The following is a 15,468-nucleotide window of genomic DNA, read 5'->3' as shown; positions in this document are numbered from 1 at the left end:
ACCTGTAAAACATTCTGGGCTCAATCTGTTGACTTCATTGTGCAGCTGTTTAATGTTCTAAGCTGGGATAGCTGGAGAGAAATAGAGAAATCATGAAGGTTTTTGGTGCCATTATAACGCATCTGGCTGTATCCTGTAGGCAACTGGGCCAGGAGAGGATTTTAAGCAGAAAAATGGTTGAACAAGCTTAGTGTAGGAAGCAAACTGAATGGAAGGGAGAAGAGATGGAAAACTGGGAAATGATGGCGGGGGGAGGGTCACTGCTATTGTTAAATTGACCGAAGACGGTGGATTAAGGCAGTGAGAGGAAGGATAGATGAGGAGAAAGGGCTGGATTCTGGATTTTTGAAGTGGATCAAGATTTAGTGCCAATGAGATGAGGGAAGGAAGATGGAGAAAGTGAAAGAGAAACCGTTATGTCTGTTAGAGGTTTGTGTCCAATAATGTATGTGATAGTAATGTATAAACTAAGAAACATCACACAGCAGTTGGTTGTTTTTATCTTCTCTGGCTGCTCCTAGTTTTGCTGGGCAACACATCACTTTTAAAGAAATGCGTTCAGATCCAAGGAAAATATCATATTTAGAATTAGGATTTATCATTCCTGAGATTTCTCAAGGAGCAGCGAAGATAATCCGAGCAGAGAGGGAGACGAAAAGAAAATCCCTCAGCTCCTTCTTGGGAAGCTCCTTTCCACTTCCCCGACCTTTCGAGGCACCCGGGAGACTCGGAGCCCCGCCCGTTTATTCCCAGCCCTCACCATTCTTCCGCGACGTCTCCCCGCTAGCCAATCACGCTCCGTAACGTCATTACTATGCGCCCACACTGGATGAGTCGGACGCCGTCTCACGTGTACTGTGTTGACTGTCAATGTCTCTGGGAGCCCAATTCCCGGAAGCTGTGAGTTCTGAGAGAAGTTCCTGGGCTCGGTGCCCTGAGTCTGCGAATCCCCACCATGAGCACCCCAGGCGTGCTGACCTTCACCCAGCAAGCCTGGGAGCAGGTCCTGGCCAAAGTGAAACGGGCCGTGGTCTACCTGGACGCCGCCTGCGCCGAGAGCCTGCACTGGGGCTGCGGGTCCTCACGGCTGCTGGAGGCGGTGGGGAACTCTGCGTGTTACCTGCGGGAGTTCGAGCCCGCCGCAGTTGGTGGCGGAGCCGAGCAGCCCAAAGCGGTGTTTGTGTTGAGTTGCCTGCTGAAAGGCCGGACCGTGGAGACCCTACGGGACATCATCTGCCGCAGTCACTTCCAGTATTGTGTGGTGGTCACGGCTGTGAATCACGCAGTCCACCTCACGGCTAATCACGTGCCGCCGGCGGCGGCGGCTGAGCTGGAAGGGCAGCAGCCAGTGTTCGAGCAACTGGAGGAGAAGCTGTGTGAGTGGATGGGCAACATGAACTACACGGCTGAGGTGCTGCATGTCCCGTTGTTACTCGCATGTGCTGCTCCCCACCTTGCCTTGACTCCAGCTTTTGCTTCCCTTTTCCCACTATTACCCCAGGATGTGCATATCCTCAACCGTGCCCGATCGGACAAGAGGAGGCTGGGAAACCTGGCTGAGGTGGATGCCACTACCCTAACCCCTGAGCTGCTGCTGACGATTAGGTGCCTGGTGTCCGGCCTCAGTTCCCTGTGTGAGCATTTAGGGGTACGGGAGGAGTGTTTTGCTGTAGGTTCCCTCAGTCGGATCATCGCTGCAGATCTGGCCAATTTTGCTCCCGCCAAGAACAGGAGGAAGACCGCCACAGGCAGGGCATCAGTGGTCTTTGTGGACAGAACTCTGGATCTCACAGGTAAGTGGCGTTTGCTGTGGAAGGCTTCATAACCGCTTTCCAAAGTGCTGGGACTTTCATTGATTCAACATATATTTTATTGACCTCTAACTATGTGTCAGGTTGAGAAGTCAAAGAAGAGCTAGATGGACACAGTCCCTGATCCCACAGTTTATCGTCTAGAGGGGGGATACAGACAAGCAAATCAGCAAATTTGTTAAATGCTATCTTGGGTAAATACATCCTCAGCGTGCACTGCCCTTTAAAACAAGAACAACTGCATCTAGCTCAGAGATTGGAAAACCAGCCTTATGCTGACATGGAGGAGAGCTGTCCACCTGGGAACCTTTTAGACATGTGCAGATATCAGTATTCACAACAATCCTTCATAAGAAAGCTTTAAGTTGTTGGAGAAGTATTAACAGGTGAACAAGTGGAGGTAACCTGTACCACAAAACACGAAAATATTAGTTAGTTGACTTTCAAGTTTCTTTACATGAGTGTTAATAAATGAGGCTGAACTTAAATTTCACCAGAAAATGAGGCTAAACAGAATTGTAGAAAATATGTACAATTGTATTTAGTCTCATTTTCTGGTGAAAATATTTTCAAACGTTCATTTATTCTTAGCTCTCATTCTATTGAAGATTGGGTAATCCCAAATTGTAATAATATTTATACACATAAGTAACAAATGTTACCCTTAAAAATAGGTGAAGAAAAAACATTTTCTGATATTTGACATGTGCATTTATTTTCAAAGGTCAACTTTATTGTTCTCTAATTAGGTAGATGTAATGCTGCTGGTAGTGTAGGCTGGCCACACCCAAGTTCAGGGAGAATAATCAGGAAACTGACTTTGGCAAGCATTCCCTTCAGTAGGTTAAAAAAAAATGTCAAATGAAGTTAAAAAAACCACAACAGGTGCATTTGAATTTTTGACCTTATAAGATTCATTTTCAGATCATAAAATAGAAAGTAAGCTAACTGGTAGTACTGAGATGTAAGCTTAATTATGTGACTGAAGTAACCAGGTGCTCAGCCTGTCAGTGTGATTTAAATAAAAGTAATCATTGTAACACCCCTGAACTCTTAGAGGATTAAAAACACCTGATGAGTGAGTATATGCTTGTTGAGTTTTTGAGTGCGTGGTATATACTGCTTATGCTTCTATTTCTTTTTGCCCAAAATGTGACATATTGTTTCATAATTAATCAAGGTCACATATTTTTGTGTCCCCCCCCCCCCCCGCCCAAAGACTCCAGTTAGGCAAACTTTAATGTCCTGGCCATCCAGCATCATAGCAACTACTCCTTTACATATTATGCATCTCTTCCTTGTATATGACTCTTCTAAATACAGAAAAAAACAAGGTAAGTGTAGCTTCTTGTCCTCTAAAAGCTTACTATACGAAGTAGTCAAGAATGATTTAGAAAATAAGGGCGCTAGGAAGACAAAGTTGCCATTCAGCACAATTATTTTATACTTTCTCTCGCTTCAAGCCTCCAGATTTCCCTCCCCATGTTCACCCCCTCAGCTTTCTTGCTTTTATATAAGCCACCAGAAAACTGTATCTTCTTATCACTAAGTCTACCAACCTTTTTACCTCTGTACCCCACATATTTTTCTTTCCTTCCTTCATATTAAAAGATGTACTGTTCCTGCTACTATCTAGTGCCAACTTTTCCTCCTTTGCAGACTAGATCTTTTCCTTTTTCACTTCTCTCATAGGTTTACTTCTTTCAAATACCCTCCCCTTTCCTAGATCATCATTTTTTTTAAAAAAGTCTTTTCTACTAGGTTTTCCCCATCACAATACACACAGAATGGAACATCTCCTTTCTTGACCCCTGAGGCTCAGTTTCATTTTTGCTCCATTTTTAGCAAACTTAGAAATTTGTACTTGCTGTCTCTACAGTCATCTGCTTCAATTTTCCCTTGATTCCAATTAGGCTGTTTGCCCCTCAGTACTCCTCAGAAACTTCCTTTGTCAAGATCACTGGTGGCCTCCATGTCACCAAATCCGGTATTCAATTATCAGAATCCATTTTACTCAGTCTGAAAGCAGCATTTGTCACAACAGAGTAGAGGATGTAAATAGTTAAAAAAATACAAATATTGAAGAAGTACAGAAGACATACAGATCATGCAGTTTCTTGTGTAATCCCATCACAACATAGAACTGGCGACATGTTATTTGCTTGCTCACAACCCTCCCATCACACCCACTGTCAAATCTAAGTTCCTTAGCATGGTTTCCAAGGCCATACATCATCTGCCTGTGTGTACCTATCTCACCTCATCCCTTATTGATCCCCCCACACACTGCTCTCCTGGCATGCTGGCCACCTTGCCATTTCTCAACATGCGAAGTATGTCCCAGCCCCAGGGCCTTTGATGTTCTTGTGCAGCTCAGCCTGGAATGCTCTTCCTTCAGGTGTCTACATGGTTTTGTCGCTCACTTCCTTCGAATCTCCACTCACATGTCTCCTCCTCAGACAAGCCTTCCCTGACCATTTTCTTTAGACGCTCTCTAACCCCTTACCCTGCTTTATTTGTCATAGTCTTTACCACTACCTAACATGCTAACTGATTGTCAGTTGCCTGTCTCCTCCCATTTGAACGGAAGCTCATGAAGGGAGGGGCTCTATTTTGTTTACTGTTTATTAACTAGCACTCAGAAGAGTGCCTTGAAAATAGTAGGTATTCAGTAAATATTTATTGAATGAATGGATGAATGAACAGGTGAATTAAAGGTTGCTGCCAACTAGACTTTCATTGAGGTTAGTATGCTTATTTTTTCTGATTGAAAATACTTCTGAGATTCCTAAGTTGCATCACTAGTCATTCACAATTGCAGCGGGGCACACATTTTCTGAGTATTCTAAAATTTGACAATTTGGGCCCACAGTAGTATTTGAGAAAGGAAATAATAATATTAACTAATCATATTTATGTGATTATTTAATGGATAAAAATCACTTCCACATTACCTTATTTGATCTCAACAAATTAGGTGAGTTAAGTATTATCTATCATTTCAAGAATAAAAAATTGAGGCTCTGAAGTTGTTCTTTACTGGAAAAAGGAAAAGCAGAAACATTAAGTAGTAGGCCAGATGTGACAGGATTGCTCCAATATTTCTATTAGTGTCTGAGGTCAGCATCTTTTGTTTTCCGAATTGTCAGAGTTAAGTGCTCACTTTCTTTGTATTTGTTTAGGATCCTTCTGCCAGTAGGTGGGCTTCCAGGGTGTGCTTTAGATTGGTGATGGTACTCATTAAGCAAACTGGTGTGGGAGAAGACATTTTAGGTACATGAGACCATGTAAAAGGATATTTAATGTTAAAAGGGGCATTGTTCAAAGGGAGCAAATGGGAGGTCTCTCTGGGTAGATTCAAGACAACAGGTAAAGAGAAAGAAAAATTCATTTACTTTGTCCAGGGCTTAGGAGGAACCATGAAAGTATTGTTTTCAGTAGAATGCCAAGAGAACTATGCAAGCTGATGATAAAGCAATGGGAGTGAACCTCCCAAAAGTTCCTTGAGGTATTTCCCAAGTACATTTAAAATTATAAGGACTCTGCTTCCTTCCTACTTTACTGAATAATTCAGTGGAAAAGCATCTAGGTGGGGCTAAGCAAGATAGGTGTCCATGCAGGGAGGAGAGCACTACCAGGCCTGGGTGAGGGAGCTCAAGTTGGGTGAGATCTCCTGAGTGGGGAGAGGTGCCTGCATGAGGTGGTGGGTGGCAGCAGCAGTGGCCTGGTGGGATAGGAGATAAAGGGAAGCCAGAGTGGGTGGCATAAAGGGGTGTCCTTGGGGCGCAACTATCTACCTCTCTACTGATGCATGGAACGAGTTTGATTTGTGGTCCCCTCTGAAACCCGTAAGCTTTGGCATAGTGTAGCCAAGAGAAGGTCCATGATCTACTTCCCATTTTTAAATTATGACATTCTCTCCTTCAGAAGGGATCTAAATTGTATCTGGCTGGTGGAGGGTAGATTTTGGAGGATAGATACTAATTGGAGCAAGTTTGTTACTATGTCCTAATAACTTATAAATTGAAGTTTTTTTAATGGATACCTTTTGGATAACCCTCCATACTATCTTCCAGATGGTCAGTTTAATGGTTCATTTATTTCAAAAATGTTTCAACATAGTGTTATTATTCCATATTGGTAATCCTCAGGGCTGGTTTTCAGTTGGTGCGTAGCTGTATTGTCAAACCTGTTTTTTAAATACTAAAGTACTTCTGTACTAGCCAGTAAAGGGAAATTCTCTACTTGTTGAGAATTACCTGTTACTGTTGCCTGGTGGAGGCGAGAGATAGGGCTTAGGAGCGTTGTGGTGTGTTTGCAGCTGACCCCCAGGGGTGTTGAGGCAGCAGAGGGAACTCATGCTGGTAGTGATGGTTGTAGAGATGCAGCACTTCTCCTCTGCTCCAGAGTGGCCCAAAATTGGATGGGGTGGTAGGGTAGGTGGTGTTGGTGGCACTATTTTTGGCGTGGGTGCTTTCCAACCTTGATCCAGGCTCTGGCGTCCAGGAACATACCCGATCACCATGCTCAATATTTTTACTGATCTTTCCTGGACGCAACAAGCATAAGGAGCTGGGGAGCTCATGACTTCTTGTTACAAGAATTTGGCGTGGGGCTTCCCTGGTGGCGCGGTGGTTGAGAGTCCGCCTGCCGATGCAGGGGACGCGGGTTCGTGCCCCGGTCCGGGAGGATCCCACGTGCTGCGGAGCGGCTGGGCCCGTGGACCGTGGCCGCTGGGCCTGCGCGTCCGGAGCCTGTGCTCCGCAACGGGAGAGGCCACAACAGTGAGAGGTCCGCGTTCTGAAAAAAAAAAAGAAAAAAAAATTGGCGTCATTTCTTTTCTTTTTTTTTTTAATTTTTAGTGGAGTACAGTTGATTAAAAATGCTATGCTAGTTTCTGCTGTACAGCAAAGTGAATCAGCTATACATATACCGGTGTGGTTTCTTGCATCATATTGTGGTTTAGACAGAATGTGGGGCATTGTTTAGCCAGGGATAGCTGTAGCATATAGATGATTATACCAACAGTTTCTAAAAGACAAAAGGTAATTGGAAATGATCGGAATGACTTGAATGGTTTGAATTTCAATTTAAATTATGTGACAGCAGTTTTTTCGGTACGCGGGCCTCTCACTGTTGTGGCCTCTCCCGTTGCGGAGCACAGGCTCCGGACGCGCAGGCTCAGCGGCCATGGCTCACGGGCCCAGCCGCTCCGCGGCACGTGGGAACCCGTGTCTCCTGCATCGGCAGGCGGACTCTCAACCACTGCGCCACCAGGGAAGAGCCAGCAGTTTTAATATAGCGACCAAAGGGAAATACATTTTTAGTTTTTTATTTAGATGTTAATTTATATACCTAGTATATTAATTTGTTATTTGTTGTTAAATATTTTGGATGCCATTTTTGATAATTTACCATTAGAAGATTTATGTGCCTATGTATATATTCTTGGATTAAAACTGATACTACCAAAAATAACCTCCAATAGTTCATAAATATTTGGCAGTGTTAATATCGTGCTTACAGTTTTGAGAAATTTCTCTTTTTGTCATCATCTTTGCTGAAAGTAGTATCGCTTTGTCTAATAGTTGGGTTTTTTTTTCAGTAAACATTTATTGAGTGCCTACTATGTGCCAAGTGTTGTTCCAGGTCTAGGGAAACAGTGGTGAACAGGATAGACAAGTTCCTTGCTCCCTTGAAGCAGTTGATAAGCTCTCAGGGCTGAAAAATAGAGAAAGTTTGTTGCAATTGTTTGAGAAGTAAATGACCACCAGTGTCTGTTGCTATGATTTTGGCATACTTCTACCATGTCTAGACCACACAGAAGCTTGTGTCTCTGCAGAGTGCTTCAGGCATGTTTGCATAGGGGATTTAAATACAGCATTCTACGGACTGTTCTGGCTTCTAATTTGTTTCAAGGGACAATTAAAAAGGTAGACGTGATTTATGAATCTCGAAAAGTTTGAGTCTGGTTTTCTTTCCATTCTTTTCTGGCTCTTGAGATCGACTAGAGAGCTTTGTTGATAGTCTACAAGTTCAAGATCAAAAGATAGGAGGTGGCGGTAACTCTGGGAAATAAATTTCCTTTCTTGGTTCAATTCTCCTGAATTTTAGTTTCATGTAAACTTTTAAATTAAATTTAGTCAGTTAAAGGTTAACTCCCAATCCAATGGGTGGTTCTTAATCCTGGGATTATGGTATACTTGTGCATTTATATTTGCTTTAAGGTGTGATTGTATATTATTTTGTTAAAGTCTTGAAATTTGAGAGTATTAATAGTGGCTAACATTTGAGAGCATACTACTTTTCTCAGCAATCTACATATATAAACTCCTTTAATATTCATAATAATTCTTTTATAATTATCCCCATTTCACAGATGAGGAAACGGAGACATATAGGAGTTAACTAACTTACCCAAGATCACACAGCTAGTAAATGGCAGAGTCAGGGTTTGAACCTTGGCAGCTTGCTCTAGAGCCTGTGCTCATAATCTCTCTCATATGTGAGGCTATCATCGTCCTGGTTAGTAGAGATGATGCTGATATGGCCTCTAGAAGCTAGCAGCTTCCAAGACTAAACACAGTTGTTGGACTCTGGTGCTGCCTTAGTATTCAAAGAAGTGACTTATTCTTTCCTCCCCCATCTCCCCCAATCTGATTTTCCACAAAATGCAAAATAACCAATTAATATCTTTATTTTAGGGTTCAGAGGATACTGTTTAAAATAAGCATAGGTATGAGGAACAATTGAGAAGCCATTTAAGGCTCTGACTAGATTGCAGGTGTTAGATCCAGACCAGTATAATAACTTCAAGTCTTAGCTTAGTGACTTACTTGTTGTTTGATTCTCATTGAGCCTTTTTAGGGTTTTCTCATTTGTAAACAGGGGAAAAGAGTGACCTTGAAGTGCTGTTGGAAACATACGAAATCATCCATCCATCCATCCATCCATTATATAACTAAAACAGTAGATAAGAGATTAAAAAGTGATAGGGTTTCCATTTTATTTTATTTTATTATTTTTTAAGCTTTAAAAAAATTATTTATTTTTGGCTGTGTTGGGTCTTTGTTGCTGTGCGCGGGCTTTCTCTAGTTGCGTTGAGCTGGGGCTACTCTTTGTTGCGGTGTGCAGGCTTCTCATTGAGGTGGTTTCTCTTGGTGCAGAGCATGGGCTCTAGGCATGCAGGCCTCAGTAGTTGTGGCTCGTGGGCTCAGTAGTTGTGGCTCGCAGGCTCTAGAGCTCAGGCTTAGTAGTTGTGGCGCACAGGCTTAGTTGCTCCGCGGCATGTGGGATCTTCCCAGACCAGGGCTCAAACCTGTGTCCCCTGCGTTGGCAGGCAGATTCTTAACCAGTGTGCCACCAGGGAAGCTCGGATCTCCATTTTAGATAGCATAGCTAGGGAAGACCTCTCTGAGGATGTGACATTTGAGCAGAGATTGACAGGAGAGAGGAAGCAGGCCATGTGACAGCCTTGGTATTGAACATATAAGACCCAGGGAATGGCAAGTGCAAAGGACCTGAGGTGGGAATAGGCTTGACATGTTTGAGGAGGCTCGTGTGGCTTCCTTCAGCTTGCCCTGCAAGCAAGGAGGGTGGTGATAGGAGATAATGTTGGAGAGATAGGCAGAAGTAATGCATTGTAGGGCAAAGTAAAGACTTAGAGTAAAAGCCAAAGTGTGATGGGAAAGTTGGAGGGTTTTGAGCTGTGATAGGACATGCTCAGATTTACATTATACAGGATGATACATGTAAGGAGTAAGGGGATTGCAGTAGATCCTCAATATATGGTAACTGCTACCACTTATCTAGGTTGTATAATAGGCATGAGTGGCTAGTTACAGTAGCCTTAGCTCTGCCCCTCCCTAGTCATAAGTCAGTTTCCTGATCTGTGAAATGAGGATAATAGTACCCACCAGAAGACTGAGAGGGTAAAATAAGTTAACATGTCTAGCTCCTAGAACACTGCCTGGTACATAATGGGGAATATGTGTATTAATACTTTTATTAATTAATGATATGCCTTTAAAATGATTTAATGTTTTATTCTTTTAAATGTATGTTTTCCCCCTAAGTATAAGACTAAGAACATAAGTATAAGAGTAATTTGCCATATGTGTAACCCAGAAGAATTTTACTACCTGACCTATTATCTGCCACTAAAGTAAGTGAGAGTTGGTTAGAATTAACCATTTGTCAAGAACTGTATTCTGTCATACCTAGAGAAAAAAACAAATGAAGTGCAGTAAGTGAAAGAGTCTTTCTGTATAATCCTGCAAGATCACTACAATTTTGGTTACTTAGGGGAGTGTAAAGAATGACATGGATGATTTCGATTCATTTCATAAATGTTTATTGAGCAACTTTTATATGCAGGCTCTGTGCTAGGTGATAGTGACATAAAGCCTCCCTATTCAGTGTGTCCTGGGGACTGGCAGCCTCAAGCCCAACTGGAAGCTAATTAAAAATGCAGAATCCCAGGCTTCACCCCAGGCTTAAGAATCACAATTTTAACAAGATCCTCAGGTGATCTGAATGTGCCGTTAAGTTTGAGAAGTGCACACATAAAGATCAAACAGTTAAGACTCTTGTCTATGAGGAACTCATAATCTATGAGGAAGCACAAAGCTTAGCAAATTCACGTATGAATGATATGTGCCTTCATAGGGTTTAGGTACAAATATTCTCTTAAGGGGTGGCCATTTCTAGACCAGTGGTTCTCACATTTGAACCACCCCAGAAAGTCTGATTTTTAAAAGTGGTCTGGGCAGAGTCTGGAACCAGTATTCTTTTAAAAGCTCCCTATGTGTGCAAACATGTAAGAAGGAGCATAGGTTGTTCTGGGAATTCTTTTTAGGTAATTTTTTAGTAGAGCTTAAGGTTGGGATGAATGACTGAGGGAGAGGTAAGAGATCAGGAGGGAAGGGTGATAAAGATGATGAGGAAAGATAAAGGCTTTAAATTTCATGCTTGGTGAGGAGCCATAATAAGTTTTTAGGCAGGCAAAGTGCATGTACAGATTTTCTGTTGAATGAGTTCTCTGGTGGATGATGTGATTGATGGATTTATTGATTCCAAAGTGGGAACTGAGGGGGGATGGGTAGGTTTTTTGTTATTGTTTTGCTTGCTTTTTTTAATAGTCAAGTTTATTAAAGTATAATTTACATATAGCAACATTCATCCTATATAGTGTGTAGTTCTGTCAAACAACATATAGTCGTGTAACCACCCACCACAATCAAGATATAAGAGGAGTGCCATCACTCCAAAAAATTCCCTTTGTACCCCTTGTAGGCAGTCTCTCCTCTTACTCTCATATCTGGCAACCATGGAACCATTTCCTGTCCCTAGAGTTTTATCTTTTCAAGAATGTCATATAAATGCAATCATATAGTATATAGCCTTTTGAGTGGCCTCTTTCACTTAGCATAATACGGTTTAGATTCATCCATGTTGTAGCTTCTATCAGTAGTTCACTCCTTTTTATTAACGAGTAATATTCAGGTGTATGGATGTAGCACAGTTTGTTAATTTGTTCATCAGTTGGGCTGTATCCTTAAAGTGTGTAGAGAGGAATAACATTGATAGCTGTCGGCTCAGCTAACTTATACTGTGTGGTGTGCAGTGATTCTTTTTTTTTTTATTTTTCCAGTGATTCTTAACTGTTTTGAAATTAACCAACTTTTTTTTGAGCAACTGGTCAAAGTTGTGGATTATCTAGATAAAAGCATAAACTTAAAATATTTCTCATAAAATTCAACCCTCCCATGCACCCATAGAGGAGCCCAGCCTAGGAGCAGTGGGCTCCTTGAGATAAAAGCAAGAAATACTGGCAGCTAGGAGACTATTGATCAGGAGACTATTAAAATATCTAGGTAAGAAATGATGTGAATTTATACCAAGTCAGTACTAGGAAGGATGAAGAAAGGAGTAGTTGAGTATTTAAGTGAGAGAATTAATAGAGTGGTGACTGATATAATGGTAGAAGGTTAAGAAGAATTTGAAGACATGCCAAGTATTCTAGCCTGGGCAATTTCAGAATCCATTCACAGAAAGAGGGAGTGTAGGAGAAGATTTAAGTTAGGGACAGTATAATGAATGCTATGTGACTTTTATCTAAAATTACTGTGTGGTGAAAACTACTTACTGAATAAACCTATATAAGTACTGCCTTATTATTCTCCTGCCTCCATCCCCCCAAAGTCCTACCTGGTATATGGCAAACTGAAACAGCCTTTTGACTAGTATGTATTATCTACCTTAATACATCCCCTTTGTACTAGATTTGACTGATATGAGCCAACCATAGGTAGTGTTAGAAATGGTAGTATTAAAGAGTAACTAATAACTAACACTCCTTTAACCATCCAGATTCTAAATTGAATATGGAATAAAGAGCTGGCAGGCAGAGGCCAAAATACCAGTTTTATGGTGGATACAGTGAACCTTAAAGAATGTGGCTTACATCTATGGGCAAGCGAGATTCCTAACACCAAATTCTTGGGTTGGAAGGTTTACCCACTCAGCATCAGGAGTGGACCAGAGAAAGTCTATTTCCCTCTTTCCAAGGGCAGAACCTATCCTAGGCGGAATGAGTAGAACCTGACAACCCAGGGGAAAAGGGATTGATTGAAGGAGGTGAGGCAAGTTCAGAAATGTTATGCTAATTGTTGTCCTTCTACATAGAAGGAAACATCAGGAGCGATAATAAAATATTCTGTTCTTAGAAGACAGAAACGTCATCAGATACTGAAACATCTCAAAATAATGAAAGACGCTCAAATATTCTTAAGAAAGAGTCATGGGGAATCAGAAAGGAGGTGAGGTTTTTTTTTTTTAAGATTTGTGTATTGTGTAGTTTTTTTAAAATTAATTAATTTTTATTTTTGGCTGTGTTGGGTCTTTGTTGCTGCCCGTGGCTTTCTCTAGTTGTAGCAAGCTGGGGCTACTCTTCGTTGCAGTGTGCGGGCTTCTCATTGCGGTGGCTTCTCTTGTTGCAGAGCACAGGCTCTAGGCGTGCGGGGCTTCAGTAGTTGTGGCTCGCGGGCTCTAGAGCGCAGGCTCAGTAGTTGTGGTGCACGGGCTTAGTTGCTCCACGGCATGTGGGATCTTCCTGGACCAGGGCTCGAACCCACGTCCGCTGCACTGGCAGGCGGATTCTTAACCACTGCGCCACCAGGGAAGCCCCAGGAGGTGAGTTTTTGAATATACTAATTCCAAGAATCCAGTAACCCTATCTCAACACAAAGGGACACTGTGCATAATCCCAAAATATCCTGTTTGTGAAATGTAGAGAAGGCTCTTGTGTTTTTATCTTTAAGCCCTACTACAGTATGACTGAGCTCTTGTGAAGATGCCTCAATTCTTGCTTCTCACTTTATTCCTTATAAGTAGAGGCAAGTGTAGATGTTATATGCCTTATGATGGTGATACTGGCACATACATTCACATATGATCCACAGGGTCATACAGGATTGCTATTTTTCCGGTGCTGTTAACTATAAAAGTTTAGCCTTTGAAACAATTGACTGAATTTAGGATCTCAAATACTGAGCTTCAAAGATATTTAGGTGTTGGTTGGACCAACTCTGAGTTTTTAGCTTGGGAAAATAGCACCACATTTTTGGAAGTTGCCTCAGATCACACAAGGAGCTAATGGAGGATGGGACCACTAGAGCCCATGTATCCAATTTCTTGTTCCTATACCCTCTTTAGAAAAGAAGGCATTGGGAAATAAACCATTCTCTGGCCAGACTAGACCCCGTTGCTCTTGGCTAGATTAACAGTTGGACAGGGAAAAACAACTGGGTTCAGCTTGACTTCCACTCTTCAGCGTCTTAAATAATACTTTAAAATTTCTATAATAATGGAAAAATTAAGCTCTCTGAAAATTTAAGTGTGATACAAATCTTGGCATTTTATTCATTTCATAGAGGAAGAATCTGAAGTTACTGTGACATTGAGAGGCCCCAAATGCTTAGTCTATGTTTGAGTCATGTAACAGGCACTAATTAAATTTTTAAAATGTATATTGAACCCTCTAAAGCTGGACATGCAACAAACTGTATTCAGAGAAGAGCAGGACATGAGTTGAAAGCCTATACCTGCTTTATCCTTCATTATCATACATGTTAAATACACATTCCTTTTGACTAAACCTAAAAAGTTGAGTAATCCTGCTCATGTAAATTTGGCATTTTGTTAATTCTCATATATAATATTTTCAACAGTTTCTGAAAGAGTGTAAATTATTTTTCCAATTAATTTAGGTCAGTCTCATGTGCTCCTTGCAGAAAACACAGGGGAAAAATTAATTTTAGGTAGAGTTTACATCAACCGAAGTCCTACCATTCAAAGATAACCCTTGGTAAAATTTTGGGATATTTATATGTGTGTATAGCATGTTTTTTCATTTCATTACAACGGGAATATATGTTCACCATAGAAAGTTTAGAATCTATAAATAAATAGGAGAAAATAAAAATCACAATTTGAGAACTGCTTCAGTAAATATGCCATAATTTTAAAAAACTACTCCTCTACTTCTGAACATTTAGGGTGTTAGTATGTAATATTTTAAGGATGTAAGTGATACATTGGTTCTGTAAAAATAACTATTAGCTATTAAACCTTAAGGAAAAATAAGTATGTCATGTCTTGACTTCTCATATTTGGAGAGTTTCAGGAGGACTGGATTAGTCAACAGTTTTAATTTGCCAAAGGTTTAATGAACTGAGACTTGCCAAAGACCCCTGCATTTAGCATAGGGAGGAAGAGTGAGTAACAGCTAGATTGTAGGGGCTAAAGAAGTTAGGAAAGAAAGGCAGAACATATAGACTACTTGTCTGTACCATGTGTCTGTGAATGGCAAATAAAAATAAGAATAGCTTGGGGGCAGGGCTCAGAATTTGGGCACCAGGTCCAAAGAAGAGTTATTGTAGTGATGAGTGGAAGTTTTCAAATAAGTGAGGAGGTTACTAGTGGAGAGAGAAATGATGCTATGGGGTAATCGTCGTATCTCCATTCTTTCCAGGCTTAAAGATATTATCCACTTAGAGACTTCTGACTGCCCTGTGGATCTCAGGGCCACTTATAGTCACTAGGCATTCATTCAGCAAGTATTTAACGAGTAGCTTGTAGTGTGAGTGCTGGGGAGACAACCATAAACTATAGACAACAGAAATAAGACATGGTTCCTTCCAGGCCTAATAAGTGAATATTTTACTGGTAGAATTAGAACTCTTTTCTTTAGCATCGGAAGCCACATTAGAAGCACTCATGCTGGTTCTGTCTTAAGTCATTTTTATGGGCCTGTTTTTTTTTTGTTTTTTTTTAATGGCGTGGTTTTTGGAGTTCTGCCTCGTGAGTTTGAATTCTTGCTCTGTAATTTACAGCATATATAATTGTGAGCAAGTTACTTAAACTGAATCTTCTACTCTGTCAATGAGCATAATAATACCTACCTATTAGAGTTGTTCTAAGAATTAAGTGGATAATAAATGTACAGTATGGAAGTTAATACCTGGTACGTCATAAGCTCTCAATAAATATTAGCTATTGTGACGAAGAAGATGGTGCTGACAGTGATTCCTTGGATTTCTGGTTTAGTCTTTTCTACCTAGTTCTTCTGTGCAATTAATATGACATGGCAAAAACA

At 41.1% G+C, this 15,468-nt stretch overlaps 1 protein-coding gene across 1 annotated transcript in view; it reads left to right on the top strand.

The window, feature by feature from the left end:
• Window positions 1-810: 810 nt before the first annotated feature.
• SCFD2 (sec1 family domain containing 2) overlaps window positions 811-15,468 on the top strand; it is a 402,719-nt gene continuing 388,061 nt past the window's right edge. Inside the window, exon 1 of the mRNA XM_022564339.3 lies at window positions 811-1,793. Coding sequence (XP_022420047.1) covers window positions 956-1,793 — 838 coding nt within the window. The 5' untranslated portion in view covers window positions 811-955. The remainder of the gene's footprint in view (window positions 1,794-15,468) is intronic.

The sequence above is a fragment of the Delphinapterus leucas genome, chromosome 5 (genome assembly GCF_059928025.1).
Source record: "Delphinapterus leucas isolate spDelLeu-1000000601 "Yukka" chromosome 5, BTC_Dleu_Yukka2, whole genome shotgun sequence".
Classification (NCBI taxonomy): domain Eukaryota; kingdom Metazoa; phylum Chordata; class Mammalia; order Artiodactyla; family Monodontidae; genus Delphinapterus; species Delphinapterus leucas.
This window is presented reverse-complemented; position numbering and strand designations above follow the sequence as displayed.